Source organism: Pelophylax lessonae (genome assembly GCF_965119305.1).
Source record: "Pelophylax lessonae genome assembly, chromosome: 1".
Lineage (NCBI taxonomy): Eukaryota > Metazoa > Chordata > Amphibia > Anura > Ranidae > Pelophylax > Pelophylax lessonae.
Window position 1 is genome coordinate 340843197 of NC_138768.1, and position 24189 is coordinate 340867385.

Genomic DNA, 24189 nt, shown 5'->3' on the forward strand with positions numbered 1-24189 from the left:
ACATGAATCACCCTAGAACAAGTTTATCAATGCTAATGACTTATACGATGTTTGGAATTGTTGTCAGGCGAGTAAACGCGACCACACATACCTGTCTCCACGTTACAACACCCATTTGTGTATTGATTTCTTCCTCACTGATAAATAGCTACTTCAGAACGTTACTGCGTAACAAAGCCACACTATTACCTGGTCAGATCACGCCCCTATGAGCATCAGTATAACTAATAAACCTATGCCACCACATACCTATATGCGGCGAGTCAACAATTTCCTTTTACAAAATCCTGCACATACCGCATATCTCTCTAAACAACTCAAGGACTTTTTCACTACCAATACATGCTCAGTGAGTGACCCAGCGGTTCTCTGGAATGCTCATAAAGCCTATAGTAGGGGAATTTTTTTTTCGAGTAGGTTAAAGAAAAAGAGGCTGCAGCGCTAGATGAGCTGACAGATGCTTTTACATCTGCAGATTTAAAAAACAAATCACATCTGACTTCATGCCTTCAATCCAAATTATTTACAATCAGCCATGAACACCATTCCCTGCTTCTAGAACCCTTCAAAAAACCACAACGCAAATTAAAAGCTAAAACATGTATTACTGGCAACAAAGTGGGAAAAGCTATGGCCTTATGAAATAAAGGAAACTGCCTTAAATCTAAATTACACACCTCTACCACCCAATCATTCAAGAGAATCTCCTCAACCCCCAGTCTATTGCTGATGCCTTCAGCTGCTATTATAGCAAAAAAAGACACTCACCAACTTTTTCCCTTAATGAACCCTTTTCTGTAGATGAAATTATGAATGTAATCATAGCTCTACCTCATGCTAAATTTTCAGGTACTGATGGGCTTACAGGTGAATACTTACAAACATTCAAACAGATCTTGGCCCCACATGTATGCACAGTTTATATCCATGCTGCTTCCTTCTAAAATGCTTAACACACTTGTGGTAACCCTGCTAAAGCCTGGAAAATAACTGACATCTCCCCAATCTCACTGCTCAATCTAGATCTCAAAATCTCTGCTAAACTCTAAAATGCTAAACAACAGACTGGTAGATATCCTTCCATCCATGATACACAAAGACCAATTGGGCTTCACTAAAGGTTGTCAGACATCTGAAGCTACAAGGCGGTTGATTAATGTTAAACGTTATGCAGAGTCCTCAAGAATGCCTTCTCTGCTCCTATACTTGGATGCAGAGAAGGTATTCGATAGAGTTCACTGGAATTACCTCTCCCTGGCCCTGAACAAATTTGGGTTTCAAGGGCAAATTCTCAAGGCCATACTAGCCCTATACACTACCCCATCTACATGAGTTTACACTTCCAATATCTTATCAACTTCTTTCCATATATCTAATGGTACGAGGCAAGGCTGCCCTCTTTACCCTCTAATCTTCAACTTAGTGACAAAGCCACTGACTGAACATATTAGAACCAATAGCAAAATCTCTGGAATTAATATTGCATCCCTAGAGCACAAAATCAGCTTATTTGCCGATGGTGTGATTATTATGTTAACAACCCTACATGATCCCTAGCAGAAGTAGAAAAGGTCCTCACATGGTTTAGCAAAGTTTTCTATTACAAAGCCAACTAAAAAAAAAAAATAAATCATCCATTCTAGAATTGGGAATTGACGCTACAACCGGACACATTCTTTAGCAACACTTTCCATACACCTGGGTAGAAACAAGTATACCATAACTGGTCATACAATTAACAAAATCAATGAAATCCCTCTTTCTCCTCAATTACTTACCACTCCACACCAAACTACAAGACCTTAACCACATTGCAAAATTTGAATTCTCATGGAGTGGCAGGTTAACGGAATTCAAAATGCTGCAACAACCTAAATTTTTATACCTATTTAGGACAATCCCAACCCTGTCTGGCTATTTTAAATTCCTACAGTCAATCTTATCCAAGTTAACCTGGAAGGGGAAAAAATCCCACTGTGTACACACAAGATTATCTAAACATAGGCCAGTGGGGTTTTTTGGGTATGTGGACTTTTATATTTATTACTCAGCTTCAGTCCTCACACAACTGAAGAACTGGTTCCTACCCTCACCTAATCCACTTTGGGGTTCCACAGAATCCTCCTTTTCCCCTAGATATCTTCTATCGACTTGGCTTTTCAATGTCCAATTAGGAGCCCAGATCCCTTTGTACCTCACCCGACCATGACAACTGCGCTTTCTACGAGCCTGGAAAATTTTGGGCCAACAAGCTCAATTATACCCTTACACATCCACTCTCCAGTTTCCAATGTCAGCCTTAAACCACCTTACGACCAAATAAACTTTTCCTCCTGGATCGAAAAAGGTATAACTTACATTAATGACCTTTTTGATGGCAATACCCCTAGCCCATTTACACACCTTCAAACAGAATTCCTTCTACCAGATAAGACATATTCCAGAACATCCTTATGACCCACTGTTTGTTAAAAAATCATAACTGGCCTTTCTCAATCACCCTACCAGATTGGGTTTTTCCAAGTACCCCCAACCCCCGCTCCAAAAGGGGATTTCACTTTCTACAACATCCTCCAACACAAAGATTCCTTTCTTAAAACCATTCCTCTTCAATAATGGGAATATGATTTAGGACAAACCTACACTGGCACATAATGGGTTAAGGCCTGTAAAACCACATACAAAGTCACTTGCTGCTCCACATTGTGGGAACTCTCCAATAAAATGATGCATCACTGGTAAATGACCATGGACAAAATTACTTGCTTTAGTGCTTACTAGTCCAACGTCCAATGTTGGAGAAATTGTGGTAAAAAAGGGAACATGTTGCACATTTTTTGGGGTTGTGATATACTCACATAATACTGAGATTAAATCTTCCACCTAATCTCTGAAATTGCTTAGGTACCCATTCCCCCTAGGCAAAGCCTGGCCTCTATTATCCCTTGATACTGAAGTTCTCACACCTAGAACATGACACACAATCATACACATCCACCTCGCTGCAAGGTTGAGCATTACCAGAAAATAGAAAACTGTGAATCCTCCCACATTACTGGAGGTATTGAATATGACTCAACTATACTGTTCCTACGAACAGACGATGACATCCTGCTCTGGAAGAGAAGCCCACATGTCTCAATTGTGGCAATCTTGAAATGGATGGCTTTCCTTACATTTCTTACCCAGTCAATAAGATTGTCGGTTCACTTCTTTCTCAACCACTAAGTGGGAATCAACTCTTTCACAAAGGCCATATGCCTGATGATAAATTATAGCTGCTCTGTTATTACTTTTTATAGTGACAGATTTACAATGTACCTTAAAGCAGTGGTCCTCAACTCTGGTCCTCAGGGCCCACTAACAGGCCAGATTTTAAGTATTGCCTTGGGGAGATGCAGACTAGAGTACTGCAATCACTGAGCAGCAAATGATATCACCTGGGATGTATTTCAGTTATCTTGCAAATCTGGCCTGTTAGTGGGCCCTGTAGGCCAGGGTTGTGGACCACTGCCTTAAAGGATCCCTTTGAATATTATATTCTTATGTGAATACTATTATGTATATGTTAAACTTAGCCAGAGATTCATCCATTTGAGCTTTTTGCTGAAAGGGAAAAAACAAGTGCATGGCCAGCCTAAGCTAGCACTAGTAAGCTTGTTTTTTTTTTTAAATAAATTTTGTACAGTATGTGGTAAACCATGAGTGCATTTTTTGTTTTATTTAAGCTGCCTCAAAGACTCACACTCTGTCTTATGCTTTATACTAGTCCCCCTTGGTTATTTCCATGTGAGTCATTCTAGGAGGGATTGTGAGTGTGCATTTTTTAAATTTAAACATATGTAGTGTATTTTTGTTTAATGCACTAATGGTGCACCTGATGTTACTTTTTTCTTCTTGCATTAATCAAGAGTGGGGTGATGCATGTGGAAGTGATCCCCCCCTAGTAAAAGCAAAAATAGTTAATTGTCTGTGAGCAAGCAGTACACAAGGATTGCTATGTTTTCCCCCCTATATGATAGCTGTGATGGTAAATGAAAAAAAGTTGAAACATTACATTTTTAATATAATCAGTTAAAAAAATATATTTTTTGTTCATCACCTGCAAATACACATGCATAAAAATGTATATGCACATGTTGTGTGCACCTTTATACAAAAACAACAATTGTGCCACACATGTTAGGCATTATCACACATACCAGAGTAGAAGCAATAACGTTAGGGCCATCATTCACAGTTGATGATCTGTAAGGGCATTTAAAATGTTGCCAATTAATAGCTTTGGTTAACATAGTTTGCAGTTGTTAAGGCTTTATGTACACTGTGCTCCTTTGGACGCCTTTTCTCATTGCAGGAGATAAGAAGCTTAAAAAACACAGTAAAAGACACATTTTTCAGAAGTATTTATACCCATTTGTGCCTTTAAGGCTAACGCATTCTATTGAGCATAATATTAATTTATTCTGGCCTTTGGAGGTGCACGTTTATGTGCATTTATGCACTTGTTGTCTGCCCAAATGTTCCTCTCTAACGTGCAAGTGATGTTTTTTCTGCCTCTAAACACCCCTGCCTTTAAACACCTGTAAACACCTATGGACACATAGGCCAGCATAGAGGAGCGTTTAGAGCAGAAGAGGAAAAAAAAAAAAAACATCAAAAAGTGTAAAACAGGCATTTGAGCTGCAGTGTGCATGAGCCCTAATGTGTGCAGTTTTAGGGCTTTACATGTTTGGTATCTATTTACTCACCTTCATTGTTTTTATTTCACTTTTTTATGCACAGAAATTAACTTTAGCATATTTTTTAATGAAATAAAGAGTTTGATAAAGAGTAACATAAAAATTGTAACTACAACCATTTAATAGAAAATAAAAAACATTTTATACAAAATATATAATGCTTGGAGGTTCAAACTAGCCTTCAGGCCTAAAATGTGCATTTTAACATGTATGCAAAAATAAAAATTCAAAAATTACCCCGGCAGTGAAAGGGTCAGAAGATGTATTTAAATAAAGGAATTTTATAAATTAGAAATTTAAGTGGAAGCACAATGTTAACAACACTGTAAGTACTTTTTGAGATTTAAGGCTACATGATAACAATCCAAATATATAGTACAATTTTTAAGTGTGCTCTGATTCAAAGAATACCAGAACTAGTTTTAAATTAAGTGTTGATATTTTTTGGCATTAGTGGGCCCAATTTTATTTGTTCCATATAGCTTTTGTATTTTTGTAGATGACAAGAAAAAATATAAGTAAACAATCTTACATGTGAGAAGCATGAATTCATATATCTCACAACTGCTACATACTGTAGATATTGCCCTTCCATCCCAGTTTATAGCTAGTAATTCTGGTGCTTTACTGGTAAGTAATTTATAGGGTGATAGAAAATAATTCTGAACTTTCCTAAACTATAGCGTATGTACTGCTCTGCTGCTTGTTTTAACTCTAAAGTTCAGAAAAGGATTTTACTGCGAGCTGATTGTTCACACAGCAACTCTTCACCTTCTCAGAGTCCTGTAAAAAGTGTCATTATAATATATTGCAGCCAAGTAAAAGGTTATAACTGAGATATTGAAGCTTTGCTAACCTTTCTCTAAAATTCAAAATTGTATTATGCTGCTTGTTACAGTACCCTGACAGAGAAACTCAAAGAATTTGCAGGCGCTAAAACAACTCTCTTAAAGCTAAATTCCAGGCAGAAGGAACAGACACTTTATTACAAATCACCATAGCTATTTATTCAATAATACAGCATTAAAGTGATTGTAAAGTCTTTTTTTTTTTTTAAATAACAAACATGTATACTTACCTGCTGGTTTTGCACAAAGCAGCCCAGATCCTCCTCTTCTCGGGTCCCATGTCGGTGCCCCTGGCTCCTCCCTCCTGCTGGGTGCCCCCACAGCAAGCAGCTTGCAATGGGGGCAACCAAGCAGGCACACTCCTGATCAGCGACTCTGTGTGCCCATTCACACACCCGCCCCCTCTCTTGATTGGCTCACTGGCTGTGATTGACAGCAGTGGGAGCCAATGGCTCCTGCTGCTGCCAAAAGCCAATGAAGAGTGTGAGTCCCAGGAGAGGCAAAGCATTTAAAAACATATATTTATTTAAGTGGCTGTATAGGCACAAGTTTTTTTACCTTCATGCATTCTATGCATGAAGGTAAAAAACTTTCTGTGTGCAGCAGCCCACCTGATGTTTACCTGAGCTCCCACTTGATCAAGCAATGTAAGTTCTCAAATTTGACTTGGAATGAGTCTCTTACAATCCCTTTATTCATACAGGCAGAAGACTGGCAGCCCCCCCATAGAAGGCCAGCAACAGCAGCAGTTTCCTTACAGGAGAATCAGAAGATTAAAAATCAACTGCTGTTCGCAAATAAGTAATTGGTTAGGGTACATGCTATTGTACTGTCAGATAATAACACACTTGCCAAAACTTCCACAAGACTTTGTGGGATCATTTTCTGAGGGAGGAGCAGAAATAGTAGCACACCTTGGGTGCCACTACATTCCTTCTTCCTTTGATCTGCCATTGCTGGATTGGGGGTTGAGCAGAACTTAGACATATAATAGAACCCAAAAAGATAAATAAAAAATAATAAATAAAAATAGAATAAAAAATAAATAAAAAATAGAATGAGGCACTTTTAAATTGTCATCTTAGACTTACCCATATGCACTGGTGAACTGGTAAGAGGTTCTCAAGACCCCAAAAACAGTTCACCAGGGAAGGTGCAAACACCTACTTGCCCCTATAATATGGCAGCTGGGTGGTAGATGTGCCTTCATCTTGCTGGCATCCCCCTCTGGGTACTAGGGGGGCCAATGAGCTTAGTATTTGTCGGCACTGGGGCTTTAGGAGACACACTTTTTTTGGGAGCCCCTCTCAAAACTTCTATCTAGTGAATTTCCATGCTGCTAGCATTCAGTATGCAAGGTGATGAAACAATGTTTTTACACAGGTTCGGCACCATGGATAGTATTTCTCAGCATGTGAATGAATGAGGTCCTGTTGTTTACCAAAAGCAGCTTAAAATATTTCTACAAAGATTCACTAAAAGGTGAAAAACAGCGAACGTTGGCAGAAAATGCTGCCTTTTCAATTTTACTTTGGCAAATGTATCTGGCAAATCTTTGAAAAGTACTCCACGGTGTTGCCAAAACAATGGAAAATTAAGAGCTGAATATAGTTCTGCCTAGTTCAACAGGTAACTTTTGTACTTGCAAGGAATTTAAAGGGATCAGACATGGGGAAATGTGCTGTATTGTGAGATATGATGCATATGTGGTTTTGTTTGTTGTTTACTTTTTTATATTTTGCCCCATCATACACTTTGAGCCCCGGTTCACACTTATGCGAGTGCGGGGTTCGCATGTAATGTCGGAGCGCACTGCTCCTTCATTACATGCGATCGGCTGTGCGGTGCGAGTTTAGCCATACACTTTGTATGGCTAAATTCGCACCGCACCCGCAGCAAACACGCACAGGACCCTTTTTTGCAGCCGCATTAGGATCGGATCGCACAGCGGTTCACACTTGTGCGATCCGATCCTGTGCGAACTGCACGATCGCACTGCGATATGCGATCAAACTGGGGGTGTCGATAAGATTACATTGACACCCCCAGCGTATCGCATATGGCAGTGTGAACTGCCGGGGGTGCGTGTGCGATGCGGGAACAGGCTGCGTTCGCAGCCTTCCCGCATCGCATAAGTGTGAACCGGACCTGAAGGTTATGGTTTTTAGTGACTCACTTTTCTGTCTGTTCATTCCAAACATAACTATATATTTGGGTTTCAGATATTAGATATAATATGACTACTTATTTGTAAAGTTACCATTAACATTAGCTCGTCTAAATAACACATCCTTATCTAACAGAATTTTCAGCTTCCCTTACCATATGAATTTAACGCCACCACACCTACCAGTACTATCATGGCTCAACATGGACATTTTAGTTAAGATTCTACAATGAATAAAGTGTATCACAGATATTGTCTTTTTCCTAAGAACTGAATTATTACAGAACAGAGAAAAATTATACCCTAAGTAAAGTAGAGCATGGGTACATTTAATGCATTTGGTACAGAGCAAGCAGTTCAAAAAAGCAGCAAAATCCTAAAAAAAACTTAAAAAAGCAAGTGTGGCAAAAATGTATATTTTACATCAGATACCATTCTTTGCTCATACTAACTGTTTAACCACTTCTGGACCAGAAGTTTTTACCCCCTTAATGACCAGGCCATTTTTTGCGATACGGTACTGCGTTACTTTAACTGACAATTGAGCGGTCATGCGACACTGTACCCTAATACAATTTATATCCTTTTTTCCCACACATAGAGCTTGGTGGTATTTGATCACCTCTGCAGTGTTTTTATTTTTTGTGCTATAAACGAGCGACAAGTCTGAAAAAAAAAAACAATGTTTTTAACTTTCTGCTATAAAACATATCCAATAAAAAAAAAATTCAAAAATCAGACGTTTTCATCAATTTAGGTCAATATGTATTCTGCTGCATATTTTTGGTCAACAAAAATCCCAATAAGTGTATATTGATTGGTTTGAGCAAAAGTTATTGCGCCCACATACTAGGGGATAGATTTATGTCATTTTTATTTATTTATTTATTTATTTACTGGTAATGGTGGTGATCAGCGATTTTTAGCGGTACTACGACATTGCGGCGGACAGATCAGACACCTAACTGACACTTTTGAGGGAAGCAGTGACATAACTACAGTAACCAGTGCTAAAAATATGCTGTGTTACTGTACTAATGACACTGGCAGGGAAGGGGTTAATACCAGGGGCGATTAAAGGGTTAGGTGTGCTCCTAGGGAGTAGAGATGTCCCGAACTGTTCGCCGGCGAACAGTTCCCGGCGAACTTCGCATGTTCGCGTTCGCCTCGGCGGGCGAACATATGCGATGTTCGGTTCGCCTCCTATACATCATCATTGAGCAAACTTTGACCCTGTACCTCACAGTCAGCAGACACATTCCAGCCAATCAGCCTACCCTCCCTCCCAGACCCTCCCACCTCCTATAAAAAAGCAAGGGCAGCATCCATCTTAGATTCATTCTGAAGCTGCAGAGTTAGTTAGAGCAGGGAGAGGGCTGCTGTTGCTGCTGAATTGATAGGGAAATCATTAGCTAGGCCAGTGTTCTGTGTCCACTCCTGCTGTAAGGACAGCATCCTGACAGCACCCCAAAAAGCCCTTTTTAGGGCTGGTATTTCAGTCTGCTTTTATTTTATTTTTTCTATATATTTATCAGGCATTTTTGGAGGCAGGCATGACTTTTTTGGGATTAGTGTCGGGGGGGGGGGTCTAAAAAGTGTACCTGTGAAGTTTCAGCTCTGTAGCATGCCCAGAACCAGAAAAAAAAGATCATATAGGTGTAAAAGGAGGGTTCCCACCATCCCTGCTCTACTGAAAATGTATCTTTTTTCTGGTTCTGGACATGCTCCAGAGCTGAAACTTCACAGGTACACTTTTTAGACCCCCCCCCCCAGACACTAAATCACACACACAAAAAAAAAGTTCTTAAAAATTGTCATTTTTGATAGAGAGCCAATTATTGAAAAAATTAAAAAAAATAAAAATAAAAATTCTTTGGATTTAGTGTCTGGGGGGGGTCTAAAAGTGTACCTGTGAAGTTTCAGCTCTGTAGCATGTCCAGAACCAGAAAAAAAAGATCATATAGTTATAAAAGGAGGGTTCCCACCATCCCTGCTCTACTGAAAAATTATCTTTTTTTCTGGTTCTGGACATGCTACAGAGCTGAAACTTCACAGGTACACATTTTAGACCCCCCAGACACTAAATCACACAAAAAAGGTTTTAAAAATTGTCATTTTTGATAGAGAGCCAATTATTGAAAAAATTAAAAAAAAAATGATTTGTATTTATTGTCTGGGGGGGTCTAAAAAGTGTACCTGTGAAGTTTCAGCTTTGTAGCATGTCCAGAACCAGAAAAAAAAATAGAATTAGGGTTAGGGTTAGGGTTAGGGTTAGGGTCAGGGCTAAGGTTAGGGTTATTTTTAGTGCTTAGGGCTAGAGGGTTAGAGGGGTAGGGGTAGGGTTACTAACTCTAACCCTAAGTATCTCACTGTAACCCTAACCCTATCCCCTAACACTAAACCTAACCCTCTAGCCATAACCCTAACCCTCTAACCTTAACCTTAACCCTCTAAGCCTAGCCATAAAAATAACCCTAACCCTAAACCTAACCCTAACCCTAATCCTAACCCTAATCCTAACCCTAACCCTCTAACCTTAAACTTAACCCCCTAACCCTAGCCCTAACCCTAGCCCTAACCCTAATTCGTAATTTTTTTCTGGTTCTGGACATGCTACAGAGCTGAAACTTCACAGGTACACTTTTTAGACCCCCCAGATGCTAAATCCAAAGATTTTTTTTTTTTTTTTTTAATTTTTCCAATAATTGGCTCTCTATCAAATATGACAATTTTTAAGAACTTTTTTTGTGTGATTTGGTGTCTGGGGGTCTAAAAAGTGTACCTGTGAAGTTTCAGCTCTGTAGCATGTCCAGAACCAGAAAAAAAATTAGAATTAGGGTTAGGGCTAGGGTTAGGGCTAGGGTTAGGGTTAGGGTTATTTTTAGTGCTTAGGGTTAGAGGGTTAGGGTTAGAGGCGTAGGGGTAGGGTTACTAACTCTAACCCTAAGTATCTCACCATAACCCTAACCCTATCCCCTAACACTAAACCTAGCCCTAACCCTTAAAAGCCCAGTTCCTGTCCCATATTGGTCGGTTCTGGTCTGTTTGCGGTTGTTTGCGGTGCGTTAAACAGGGAGTTTGGTCTGTCACTGTGAAGCGGGCATAACCCTTACACTACCTGATCGATACAACATCATACCTGATCGTATACACATACTGGATGTTTTAAAGCACGTTATTCCAAACAATTTAGGAATGTTAGGTGATTTATGCCCTTTATGGATTAAAACCCGACTCTGCGTCAACTACGTAATTTTCCATGGGAGTTTTGCCATGGATCCCCCTCCGGCATGCCACAGTCCAGGTGTTAGTCCCCTTGAAACAACTTTTCCATCACTATTGTGGCCAGAAAGAGTCCCTTTGGGTCTTAAAATTCACCTGCCTGTTGAAGTCTATGGCGGTTCGCAATGTTCGCCGGTTCGCGAACATTTGTGGAAGTTCGCGTTCGCCGTTCGCGAACATTAAATTTTATGTTCGCGACATCACTACTAGGGAGTGCTTTCTAACTATTTGGGGGATGAACACAGAGACCTGTGTTCCAAAACAGTAGGAACACAGGATCCCTGTGTTCATCTCTGACAGAACGGCGGTCTGCTTTGTTTACATAGGCAGAGCACCGTCCTATCTCTATGGGGAGCGATCACGGGTGGCCAGTGGACATCGCATCCACCGGACCCGCTGATTGGCTCCCCCTCTGGCCACGTGCGCCCCCACTGTCTATTACACAAAACGAAGAACAGTTATGTTGTTTCTCGTAAAATAGCCGACCTGCCACCGTAAAACTATGGCGGCTGTTTGGAAAGAGGTTATTATTCATATAAAAGGCAACATTTTTTTTTTCTTCAACATCTAGTTCTCAAAAGAGATTTCACGTTGTATAAGAAAAGTTAAAGCATACCTATGTGCTGCCATATTATAAACATACTCCTGCACTCCTGCCTATGGATCAGGGCAGTATTCAAAAGAATGATATAGTTATCTATTCTCCACTGTTCTTGCAGCTCCTTGATGAATGTTTACCTAATAATAAAGTTAGACAGTGTTACACTTTGCAGCTATGGCTAGCAGGTAACACAAGTCATAGTACGTTGTATTTTAGCTGAATTACATATACAGTATGTTGGCTTGAAAAGCCTTTTACCTCTTTAAAAGCTAACTCTGCTTTTGAGGGGGAAAAAAAAGCAAATAAAGAAAAAATATTATAGCGTATACAATTGTGACACAAGTCATATTGTAATTAATTGTATTAAAAATCACCTTTCCTTTTCAATTTGCAGCCTCTGTAATTTTTGGAAAATATAATGCAATATGGCAACCTGGAGATGTTCTGTACACAGAATGTATACTGACCACACCCCAGAAACATCATTTACGCTTGTGTGATTGTCTCACCAATTTCCCCAGAAGTCTGCCAAAAATAAAAGTCAGATTTCAGGCATCCCCTGCAACAAAAATTTCATTTTTGGTGAGATGCCTCCAATAGGAACACATCTAAAGGGAATGCAGGCCCGGCAGATTTCTTTCTTAGTGCTCTGCAGCTGCACAGCTGTTTGCTAATGATGAAACGACTTCCATTAGATCCACTCAGCACAGATGCAAAGAGGAAAAAACTGTGATTTCTTCAGAATAACAAAAGGTAGGAAACTGCAACAAAGGTTGTTATAATCCTTCTAATCTACAGAGATCACCCAGAGAGGGAATGTTTTTTTTTTCTCAACAAAAGTGGAGTTACGCTTTAAGTAGTTAATTTGATTTTTAATTATAATAATAATATTTATAAATTACAGGCACACTATATTTTATTAACTGAAGAATGTATCCCATTATTATTATAGATTAATAAACAGTTCCTGTATTCAGTTTCAAAATTATTTTCCGTACCTACCACAAATTGTAAAGCTTGGTAGTCTGCATAGAGCTGAAAGATGCTAATGAGACTTTGCGAGTGGTTTATCAGGGGCTCTGCTATATATAGTAACATTCGCATTCTCCTAGTTACAGTGCAAGATAAGTGTCTTTGCTTTTTTACACATTTCACAATAATGTTTAGATCATATCAAGTTAAATTAAACTTTACTGGAAAGGGTACACTACACTTTATTAGGGTGTTTTATGCTCTGCTTCAGGATTACATTATTTTTACATGATCACTGAAGTATGGTATATGTTATATGATGAAACACTTTTTTCATCATATAAGGCCTTCTAGTTCCTCCTGTATTGAATTGTATTGTAACTGTATTGTCTTCCCTCACATTGTAAAGTGCTGCACAAACTGTTGGCGCTATATAAATCCTGTATATTAATAATAATAATACACCATCAGAGCTTACACATGTATGGATTGCCACATGTTTAACACAAGGATTTCTTCATTTTCCATCTATGTGTGTTTGCAAGACCTGGTTAGCAGTAGGAAATCCTCATTGATAAGCCCAAAGGACCATATGTAATGTGAAGAGAGAAAACACACACACACACACTAGACAGTTCTGATAACACTTGAAGCTTCTAGGGGTGTAGAGGGGAGTGTATTCAAAAACTCACATACCACTCCTTGTCTGCTCTCTATGTTCAAAATTCAATTTATCTCCTCAGCAGCCATTGCTGAAGGACCATACTATAATGGAAAAGTATGGACAATTCTCTTAAAGACTCTCTATGCAAGTTTTTAGATGAAATACTCTGACATCACTTTTCATTACACATTTCCTCAAATCCTACTAAAGTTAGGCCCCTTTCACACTAACGATCAGATCCACCTGTCAGTTTTTCAGTTGGACCTGATCGGATGCCACATGCATCCCTATGGGGCAACGGATGTCAGTGGAGACATCTCCGCTGACACCCGCTGCCATCCGATCCTATCCTGTCCATCAAATCCAGACGGATCAGATCGGATGAGAACAGATCTGATTCCACTATAGAGGAGAGCGGGGATCTGACCGCTCCGTCTCTGCACACAGAGCGGAGACGGAGCTGTCATCCATCTGCTCAGCAGGGATCAGCGGATTGATCCCCCGCTGAGCAGAATGGAGTCCGTCGACAGAATGGACAGTGAGAAAGGACCCTTACACGTATGCAAATTGGCACTTGTAGCTTTGAAATTAGTCCTGGCAGCTGCCATTCTAAGGAGACATTCAAGGCCACATCATGATGAAGAGAGGAAGAAAAAGTCAGTTTTGGAAGACATGCACTAACATCTGGACATGTTTGGGGACAATATCACGATGCCCTCTGAATAGAGAGAAATGTAAACATTTTTGTAAGTGCTGCATTGAGGTGATATGCTCACATAATGAAAAAAAGAAGATAGGTAATTTACATAATGCTAATAAAATAAAAAAGTAACTGAAAAAGTGCCTGAGATATCAGTAATGCTGCCACCACATACCTGAGTTAATCTTCAAATGTCTGTGTTTCGGCAGATCCCCTTGGACCCTTGTTTCAAGCTTTACACAGGGTTTGAGTATTTTCCAAATCAAGATTAAGCCCCAACTCTCCTTCCACTAAGTCTCACCCCACATCATTGCACCAGGGTTGGATGTATTTTAATTATCAGTACAAAAGAAGTGAAGTGCAGACTTTCTTCTTATTATTTGTTGTCTTGGAAGCATGGATTTCCATAACCCAGTTTAGAGATGTGCATGACAGGAATATTTTTGTTGTTTCAGACTCATTTGTTAAGTAAATCATTTACTTTCGCCATAATTGTTATGATAGAATAATTCATTTTTGGAGTTTCTTTTTCATATTTGGATTCGTTGTGTGTATCCGTTGTTCCGAAGTGATTTGTATTTTCAGAAGTTACTTGGGAAGATTGGCTAAAATCCTTTTAACATGTTAATTTGTTATTTCTGGAGATTACTTATGCACTCTGACTAATCCTTGCTAGTCCAACCCACAAAGAGAAATGGAATGAGCTGATTGGACAATATCAACTAAAGTCGCATGCATTTACAATTACCTCTACGTACATTGCCTTCTCTACTACAGGAGCACAATGTATGGGTTTTTAAAAAGCTATTCTTTTGTTCATTACATGCATTTTAGTGAGTAATCATGATTCTTGTCACATTATATTTTTTTGTGTTGTCCTGTAAAGCAGAATCTTAGCACACAAATCATGTTGCTATTCTTATGTGCATATTAAGTACAAAAGCATAATTTTAGGGATTTATATGTGTGTATTGTGCATGGGTTTATGCTTTAACAGATAAGTTAGGAAATTATGTTCACTGGGGGCACAAAGGTCCCCACTCTCATGTTAATACACATGAGAAGCATGCCAACTCCTAGCTCTTGTGCATTATTTTATAATAAATCAGGTAAATGACTCATCACAGCAGTAAATCATCCCTTATCTGACAGCTTGGTCCAGGGTTTTCATCAGACAAGTGGAGTAACAACTTGTTCTGTCTCTTTAGCTAAACCATACTGTTTCAAGAAACCTTTGTCATGTAATAAAAGTTAATTTGTAACTCATACTGTATATTGGTTATACAGCATATAATAAAAAGACAGTGAAAGCAACATTTTAAAAACGCACAAATGAAAAAATAACAAAATAAAATGACCTTTAAACAATTATATATTAATTTTAAAATACATGTAAACCTTGCATTGGTTCTGCTCATGCTTGATCACTCTTCCATATGATAGAAAACTTGAGTGGAAATATTAAATCAGGAGAAAATGTAGTAATCCCATGCAATGTATACAGTATGCATTGCAAGGATTACTATTCAAGATCTTTAGTGAATCAAGTCCATTATTTAAGGTTAGAGACAGACTGAATGTCCCTGGGTTTAGTTCAAGGTAGGTTTGTAAAACTTTGCTGAAGTTTGGGTGCCGAATGGGAACCCCATTGAAGTCAATGGGAGACACATTTGAAAATATGTTTAAACATTAAAGGTCCTTTTCTGGGATTACAGGTAGGGGATTGTCAAACAAATGAGATGGAGGCCAAAGCACTGCCCTAGGAGACATGTACCAGAGCATTTTTTCTTAAATCATTCCATTTGGCTGGGAGCAGAGATTTTATTACTGCTTTAAAGTCAACATTAAAATGCAAAATTCCATGCATGAGGGGTGCCTATACCCTGCCAGTGAAGAGTGGAGTGAAGTGGCACATCTGTAGGATGTATACAACCTACTACAGCAAAACTGATAATTACAAAAAAAAATCTGGCAGATGACAGCTTCAACCTCTTTACTTCCCTTCCCTTCATCTATACCAGAGTCTTGTCCTAAATGAGGGTCTGGTGTAGATGTTATTGGGGGAACCACAAACACAAAAAAGTGTGAGGATCCCCCGAAAAATCCTTACCAGACCCTTATCAATGACGAGGAAAGCTCACCCCCTCCTCAAACTATGCCAGGACACATGCTGTCAATGTGGAGGGCGGTTAACTTACCAGCGTGGACCTGGGTCCGGTGGATATGAGGTCTGTGAGAAGGGGGCCTATTGGAATCTGGAAGCCCCATTTAAAGCCCAACTCTGGAAAAATGTAAAATTATCCCTGACCCTGATCCTCTGCTTCCCTAGCAGATGGTGCTCCCCTACACTCCAGCAATGGACTGTTCTTTAGTGTTAAAATATTGTGATCCCCACACTATGTAAAGGTGTATATTCTTCTTACATATTTTTATGTGTGTACCCAGTGCTGTCTAACTATAAAGTGCTTAATATGTATCTCTATTCATTATTTTTGCAGAAACATAATTTTTAAATCGCAAAACATAATACTTTTAGAAAATTAAAGTGGAATCAGTGCAAAAAATGTGCATGAACAGTAAGTCCTTTAAAGTGCTGGTTATCTTATTCGACCAGTGCCAGTATGTTCCAACAAGTGCCGTTGTGCTCCCCTCCTTATGAGTCCTTACTCACCGACTAGTAATGGGTTAAACGCCTGTGTTTCAAAAATAATCCTCCAGTGGTAAAAAATGTTTTTTTTTTTCTTTTGTGACTCTGATAGGTAGGTCAAAGAACCTCATATGAGTGTAGGGAGATAGAAGTAGGAGAAAATCCATAGTATAATTCCGTTTTTATTGTTAAAAAAAACATATAAAAGTCAATTGGGCACTTACAAAACTCTCCTCTTGCATGCAAGCATGTAATAACGCCATTCTGGAATTCAAAAGTCGCGGTTTGCGTTCCAAAGAGCGGGCGTGACATAACCAGAAGTATTCACCTACTTAATGCTTCTGAGGACGCTTCCTGGGTGGAGCTCCCTACATTCATATGAGCTTCTTTAACCTACCCGCCGGAGTCACAAAAGAAAGGCACAGGAAGAATAAGATAGCCCACACTTTAAAGGACCTATTGTTCATGCACATTTTTTGCACTGATTGCACTTTAATTTACTAAAAGTATTATGTTTTGTGATTTAAATATTATGTTCTTTAGTGTTAACACATAAAATGCAGGGCCATGGACCCTACTTTGGCCTTGATGTCATCAGGACCCAAGATCATTGGAGCATGGCAGGGAAGATGCTGCAGGGACATTTCTAGCAGTGAGGAGTGGAGGATTAGGTAAGTAAATGTACTTTTTTTGTTCCAGGGACCTAAATCAGCAGTTAGATAATTTGCCTGGAGTTGGGCTTTAACAATAAGGGTGCACTCATTCACACAAAATGTAAACAATTACACAGTTTCTATATAAAAATAAATAAAAAAAATTCCACAATGTAGATCTACTGTCAATAACTTCATCCAGCAATGCTGATCAATATGAATAATGCCTAAAACTTGCCAAAAGAAAAAAAAAGGCAACTGGCAGCTATGCCTGATCCTGTTGCTGAATCACACTGACTGACAACTCCTAGGGCTCCCCTACTAAAAGTAAAAAAGGGGCACAATCTCCTGCATGAAATCATGACCAAATATGGCCATGGCCATATTTGATCAAAGACATTTCACAAATATGACCATATGCCCATATTTGGTGAGACATACTATGCTATCCTCTGCCTCTTTGTTTATTTGATTTCTAGACAGTAAATGAATTGGACTGGATGATGTCACTGGTGTCTAGAGACGTGGTAGGTGCCAGCACCCACATCGACCTTAGCTACCATTGACAGATAGAACAGCAATCATATAGTAGTGGTAGAGATACTTCAACCAAATAGGCTTGAAGTCCAGTGCTTAGACAAATGTATAAAAAAGTCAAAGTGTGGCCCGAATTTGTATTTGGACTGGACTTTGAGCTCATTGCTAATCACGGGGAGGTAAATCTCATTTGTTTGCCCATCCCCTGAATTATATAGGTGGTTACCCATGTCATCCCTTAAAACAACGGCATCCTCTATTACTGGTGCTCCATGGGGGCTATACACACAGCAACCTACTTATAATTAATTACCTATGTACAAGTGTAAATTTACGTTATAAATGTAGCTATTGATACACACAATTGAGATGCTGAGCAAAGACCTTTATTAACTGCAAGACTTGTTCTTTTCATTTTTGAAACAAGTGCAGCTACAGAGAAAGGTAAAATAAATGCATGCTTTATAAATCCTGCCTGAGCAGCCTGTTAGTGCTTGGCCTCGCAGAACCCAGCCTCAGCTGAAGCTACGAGCTGGAAATAGAAGATACAATTCCACATGTCAGAGCAGAGCCCTTATTGAAGGACAAGTATTTTACTACTCTCATTAGCTTTATAGGCAGTAGACAGGATTTTGATTAGGTAGAACTCAACAGTTTTTTTTTTCTTTTTACTTTAGCTCAATGTTTAACTTTAGGTCTGCTTTTTTTTTTTTACTTTAGGTCAGCTTTAATAACTGTAACTCATCTCTAGCTTAAATAATCTTGCAAACTATCAAGTAGGCATTTTAATGCTTGGCCTTTCCAACACAATTGCAGTATGATCATGTTACAGACAATTTGTCTTCATATAGATGAGTGAATCTACATAAGTTGAATTGTGGGGTTTCGTTGAATCCTGTCTGAATTTTAAGAAACGTGAACTTAACAGTGAATCCCTTTGAAGTCTATTGGGTAATTGAAGAGGGAGGGAGGGAGGGAGGGGTGGGGGAGTGGAATCTTCTTGTTAAATTATTTTTCAAATAAAGAGCATTGAGTGCTGGGAACATTCAGCGAAGCAGAAAGTTGAAAAAAAAAAAACACCATACAATGATGGCAGGGTCCATTTAACTATTTGACCTCCAGAAGGTTTTACCACCTTCATGACCACTGCATATTTTGCTATTCAGCACTGTGCTACTTTAACTGGCAATTACACAGTCATGCAACACTGTACGCAAATTACACTTATATCATTTTTTTTTACACAGATAGTGCTTTCTTTTTTGGTGTTTTTTTTAATAACTAATGGGTTTTTTATTTTTTGTGATATAAATTTAAAAAATACCAAAAATGTAAAAAAAAAAAATTTTTCTACTTTCTGTTGTGAAACATATCCAATTAAAAAAAAAATCGAATTTGTTCATACATTTAGGCCAGCATGTGTTCTGCTATTCTGGTAAAAAAAAAAATAGTGCCTACAAACGATGGTATATACTGTAAACTGGAATCTACTCAGCTATAGATGCTATACTGTAATGGCAGTGATCAGTGACTTATAGTGGGATTGTGATAGGATGGCGGGCAATCTAGCGCTATCTACAGCTACACTATCTGGGAGGGTCACCAACTGACACTGAAGTCACTATTGACACTAATACAGTGATCAGTGATAATACAGTATACTGACACTGTACTAATGACACTGGCTGGAAAGAGATAGTCAAGTGGTAACGGTGTGCCCAACAATGTGTAATGTGTGCTACTTTTACTTTTTGATCTGGCTGTTTTTTCTTCCTGCTTTTCAGGGAGAAGAAACAGATTACTGTTCCTATGTGGTGTTTGTAAACACAAAATCTGTGTGTAAAAGGACACAGACAATCAGCTGCCAAACTCATGCTGTGTCCAATCACAGCAGGTTAGACAGGGGGTGCACGCATGCATGCCACAAACCAGGAAGAAGGCTGTCATGTACATGTATGTGATTGTGCCTGTAACTGCTGCCTGCTCGCAATATATGTACCGTACTGTAAGTGGTTGACAGGTAGTTAATGCAATTTTGAGGATAATATGGTAAAAATACCATTTTTTTCAGATTCCATAGTTGAGAGATGGCATTAAGCTGTATTTATTATTCTGGAACAGTACGATTTTCACAAACAGTGTCAACAATGCATACTTAGCATCAAATATTTAATTGACATATCTGGTTTGAAATTTGAGCATTGCCAAAAATGAAAAATGAAGCTCAGCCTTCAACAAACTTGGTAAACTTTGGATCCGAAAGCTCTTTAATCAGTATTCTTATTTAACCACTTTAAGACCGTAAGGATTTGCCCCCTTAATGACCAGGCCACTTTTTTCTACTTGGCACTGCGTGAATTTAACTGACAATTGCGCAGTCATGCAATGCTGTACCCAAACAAAATTTATGTCCTTTTTTCCCACAAATAGAGTTTTCTTTTGGTGGTATTTGATCACCTCTGCAATTTTTATTTTTTGCGCTATAAACAAAAAAAGAGCGACAATTCTGAAAAAAAAAAAAACAATATTTTTCATATTCTACTATATAATATCCCCCCCCCAAAAAATTAAAAATCAATTTTTTTAACATTTTAGGCCAATTTGTTTTTTGCTACATATTTCTGGTAAAAAAAAAAGCATATTTTGATTGGTTTGCGCAAAAGTTATTGCGTCTACTAACTACAGGAAAGATTTATGTCATTTTTATTGTTTTTTTTTCTTTACTAGTAATGGCGGCGATCTGCGATTTTTGCGGGACTGTGACATTGCAGCGGACAGATCGGACCCCATACTGACATTTTTGACACTTTCGGGGGGACCAGTGACATTGACCAGTGAGCCTATGGGAGTGATTCTAACTGTGGGGGGGTGTGGCTTGTGAAATGACCATAGAGGCCTGTGTTCCTATATAGAAGGATCACAGGGGCTCTATGATCATTCCAGGGAGAAGGATGGTCAGCTGTGTTTTCAATAGCTGACCGGTCTTCTCTCTCAGCGGGGAACAATTGCAGGTGTCAGGCAGCAATCAGAGTCATCTGCTCGCTGCATCGGCTTGCCCCCTAGCCTCCTGTGCGCAACCAACGTATAGTTACACCGGTTCGTGCAGGAGCAGCTGCCTGCCACAGTACATCTGCGTCGGGCAGTTGTAAAGAGGTTAAAATGTGTATTGGAACCATAAGCCCATTTAGTTTTTCTTTTTTTTTTTTTCTTTTTATCAGGTTCGGACATTATTTATCTTGATGGTAAAAGCTCCATTTTATACCGCTTCAATCAAAAATCAATGAGTACAACAAAAGACGTAATTTCTCTCAAGTTTAAGTCAATGCAAAGTGATGGCATGTTACTTCATGGGGAAGGACGAAATGGAGATCGTATCGCATTGGAACTAACAAAAGGAAGACTTTGGTTAATTATTAACCTAGGTAAAAGTTTGGCATGTCTTGCAACATTTACCATTCATCACACTGATACACAGCTGACTAACAGAGCCTGTGAAATATGACAGTATGCTAAATATATATAGACATTCAAATCCAGTTCCAGTTCAATTTTTTGTTTGTTTTGAAAAGCTTGGGGAGGAGTTTAAACCCCTGTTCATTAATAGCCCTTCTGTCCTCTATCCAGTTTATTGTTTTGACCATAGTTTATGCTTTATGTTGTACTCCAATAGGTGATTCTTTCTAAGAAGATCTATATATATACTGTATATACTATATATAATGATCAGCTATACCCCTTTCGAGGCATAAACTCCACTAGACCTCTCAGGGTATGCTGTGGTATCTGGCAATATATTCTTAGTTTTAGAAAAAAAGTCAAGCATTTTTATTAACTTTATTTTGGCAAATTGCATAACTCAAGCCAAAGAGACGGGTTTGTATAAATTATCTGAAGTAAACACTACATCTTCTAAATAATGAGATCCTGAAATTTATGAGCACTTGTGAACTCAAGGTTATTAAAACCTGTACTTTTCACAGTGAATTTCAGCACACATTTAAGGGAATCTCATTTATTTCACCGATTCTGTAACTACACTTGTATAGGAGGGATATCAGTCCATATTCATTATGTGATCTGTGATGGATGGGGGGGGCGGGGTTGGTATTAATAGAAGTTATTAAAAAAAATACCAGGTCAAGTCTAGTGAAACAGATTTCCGGTTAACCAATATTCATAAATACCTATTATTTAAACACTGGCTCAGCCACCCAAGTTAGTTTACTTGTATCTAACCATTCCTCTTTTGGAGCCCCATTTTCCAATGCTTTACCTAACCATCAACATTTACTATATAACATTTGATTTATACATACATTGGCACAGCATGCAACACAGTTTTGACAAAGTTCTAATAGCCAAAATAATAATTTTTTGTGGTAGAACCAGTGTACTAGTGTATACCAACTTTAATCATATGATAGTGAATAGTGCCTTGGAAGTCAAATAACTGAAGAAATGATTTAGCTCTATGCCGATGGTTTGTGCTATTGTGCAATTTTGCACACACATAGCAAAAAAGCATTTAAAAGCATTTATTTTGCAAAATTAAATCTAAATACAGACACAGGATGATGGCATCTTTGTGGTTCCCTCCATTAATTGTATGGCTACAAGCAAACCCACTTTGGGTGTTGGGATTTTGCATTTTTTGCCATTGTTTTACATTTATCCATAAAAGTGGTTTATTATTCAAGTCCCAGATTCAGATCACTTTGCTAAACAAAGGAGATGCGTTACCTATAAATCATTTCTGCATTAACATACTAAATGCTGATGTCTTATTGTTATTGTACTACTGGTTTGATAGTATATCTTTTTTCCTTCAAGGAAATGTACATACCTCTAATCCTCATGTTAATGTTCCCTTGGGAAGCCTGTTAGATGACCAGCAATGGCATTCAGCTGTCATAGAGCGTTTTGGACGACAAGTCAATTTCACTGTTGACAAACATGTACATCATTTTTTCATGAAGGGAGACATTTCCTACTTGGACATTGATTATGAGGTGTGTATTTTGTGCGAATTAACATATAAATGTAGTCATGTACGTAACTCTTATATCTGACAAACAAACTTTGCTACTGTGATGTGTAATATGCATTTATGCCTCATTTTATAGATGGTCTCACTATGTGATATGTTATAGTTATTTTTTTATCTTAGAAAAACAGAAAAGAGCCCTGTATTGATTGACAGATGTGTGTATCCAATACTAATGGAGATTTTCCTTTATCCACATAATACAAGCTGGTGAAAACAAAAAAAAAAAATGCTGTACAAGCTTTAGCTATTACATACTGTAAATTTAGTACATTGAGTTCAATCTTGCAATTTCCTTCAGTGTGTTTTGATGCTTACATACTCATCTAATCTCAGCAGAACACAGAAGGGCAGGTTATTTAATTTCTGACACCTTGGTAATAATCACAGGCTGTAGATCTAAGGGTTAATTTATGCAGCATTCCTTCAAAATGCCATAAATCTACTGCCTAATGTCCTCAATGGGACATCCAATCCTACCAACTCCCCCTGCACCAAGAGCAGCCTGTAACTTATGGTCTCACCCTGAATAGTTAATGGGATCCAATCAGAGTAGCTCCTGAGATCCTGAGAGCTCTGACTAAACAAAGGGATAATGTGACAAAGCAGTGCACAATCTACAGACCTTTATCTGCATCTCTGCATTAAACTTTGCAGATTGATTAAAGGAGTTTTTTATTGCCCGACACCATAACTAGGCATGAACAAAACTATTGTTTGGCTTTGCTGCATTTTACAGGTTTGCCGAAATGCATTGAAGTCAATGAAAAAAAGCAAAATTAAGTAATGCGGGTGATTTTAAATGGCTTTGAATGGCCCCTGTGTGGCTTTTATTTATGTTTTCAGTGCTCTTTTTGTATTTGCTTGTAGTTTTTTTTTGTTAAGGCTAGGCCTAGGTACACACAGGCCAAAAATTGGATGAAAGTGGTCGATTTGGCAGGAACTGGCTGAATTTTGGTCAGTTTTCACAACTCCCTCTCCAATAGAAACCGGTCTCACGACAGCTATATTAATTTAGAATTTGAAGATTCTTGCATAAAACCAAATATACTTTCATCAGCTTGTAATATGAAGTTCAATTATTGCTTTTTTTAGTGATTGCCATATACTTCTGCAAATTATATATTCAGGGTATAACATATAACATGCTACTAAAGCACCTGTCCACATCCCAACCTGGTCCCTCATTGAAACAGCGGGCAGAGGATCCCCTCTCCGAAACTGCAGTCACAATTAAAAAATAGAGCAGCTGTATGGGGCTCCACCTACACAGCCGCATAATTCATTCAAATAAACTAACTACAAGTGCTGTCTCCCACTGCGGCAGATGAC

At 38.6% G+C, this 24189-nt stretch overlaps 1 protein-coding gene across 1 annotated transcript in view; it reads left to right on the top strand.

Moving 5' to 3' along the window:
* Positions 1-24189, top strand: part of CNTNAP4 (contactin associated protein family member 4) — a 557814-nt gene that overhangs the window by 329969 nt on the left and 203656 nt on the right. Inside the window, exons 5-6 of the mRNA XM_082267662.1 lie at positions 21032-21241; positions 22644-22822. Coding sequence (XP_082123788.1) covers positions 21032-21241; positions 22644-22822 — 389 coding nt within the window. The remainder of the gene's footprint in view (positions 1-21031; positions 21242-22643; positions 22823-24189) is intronic.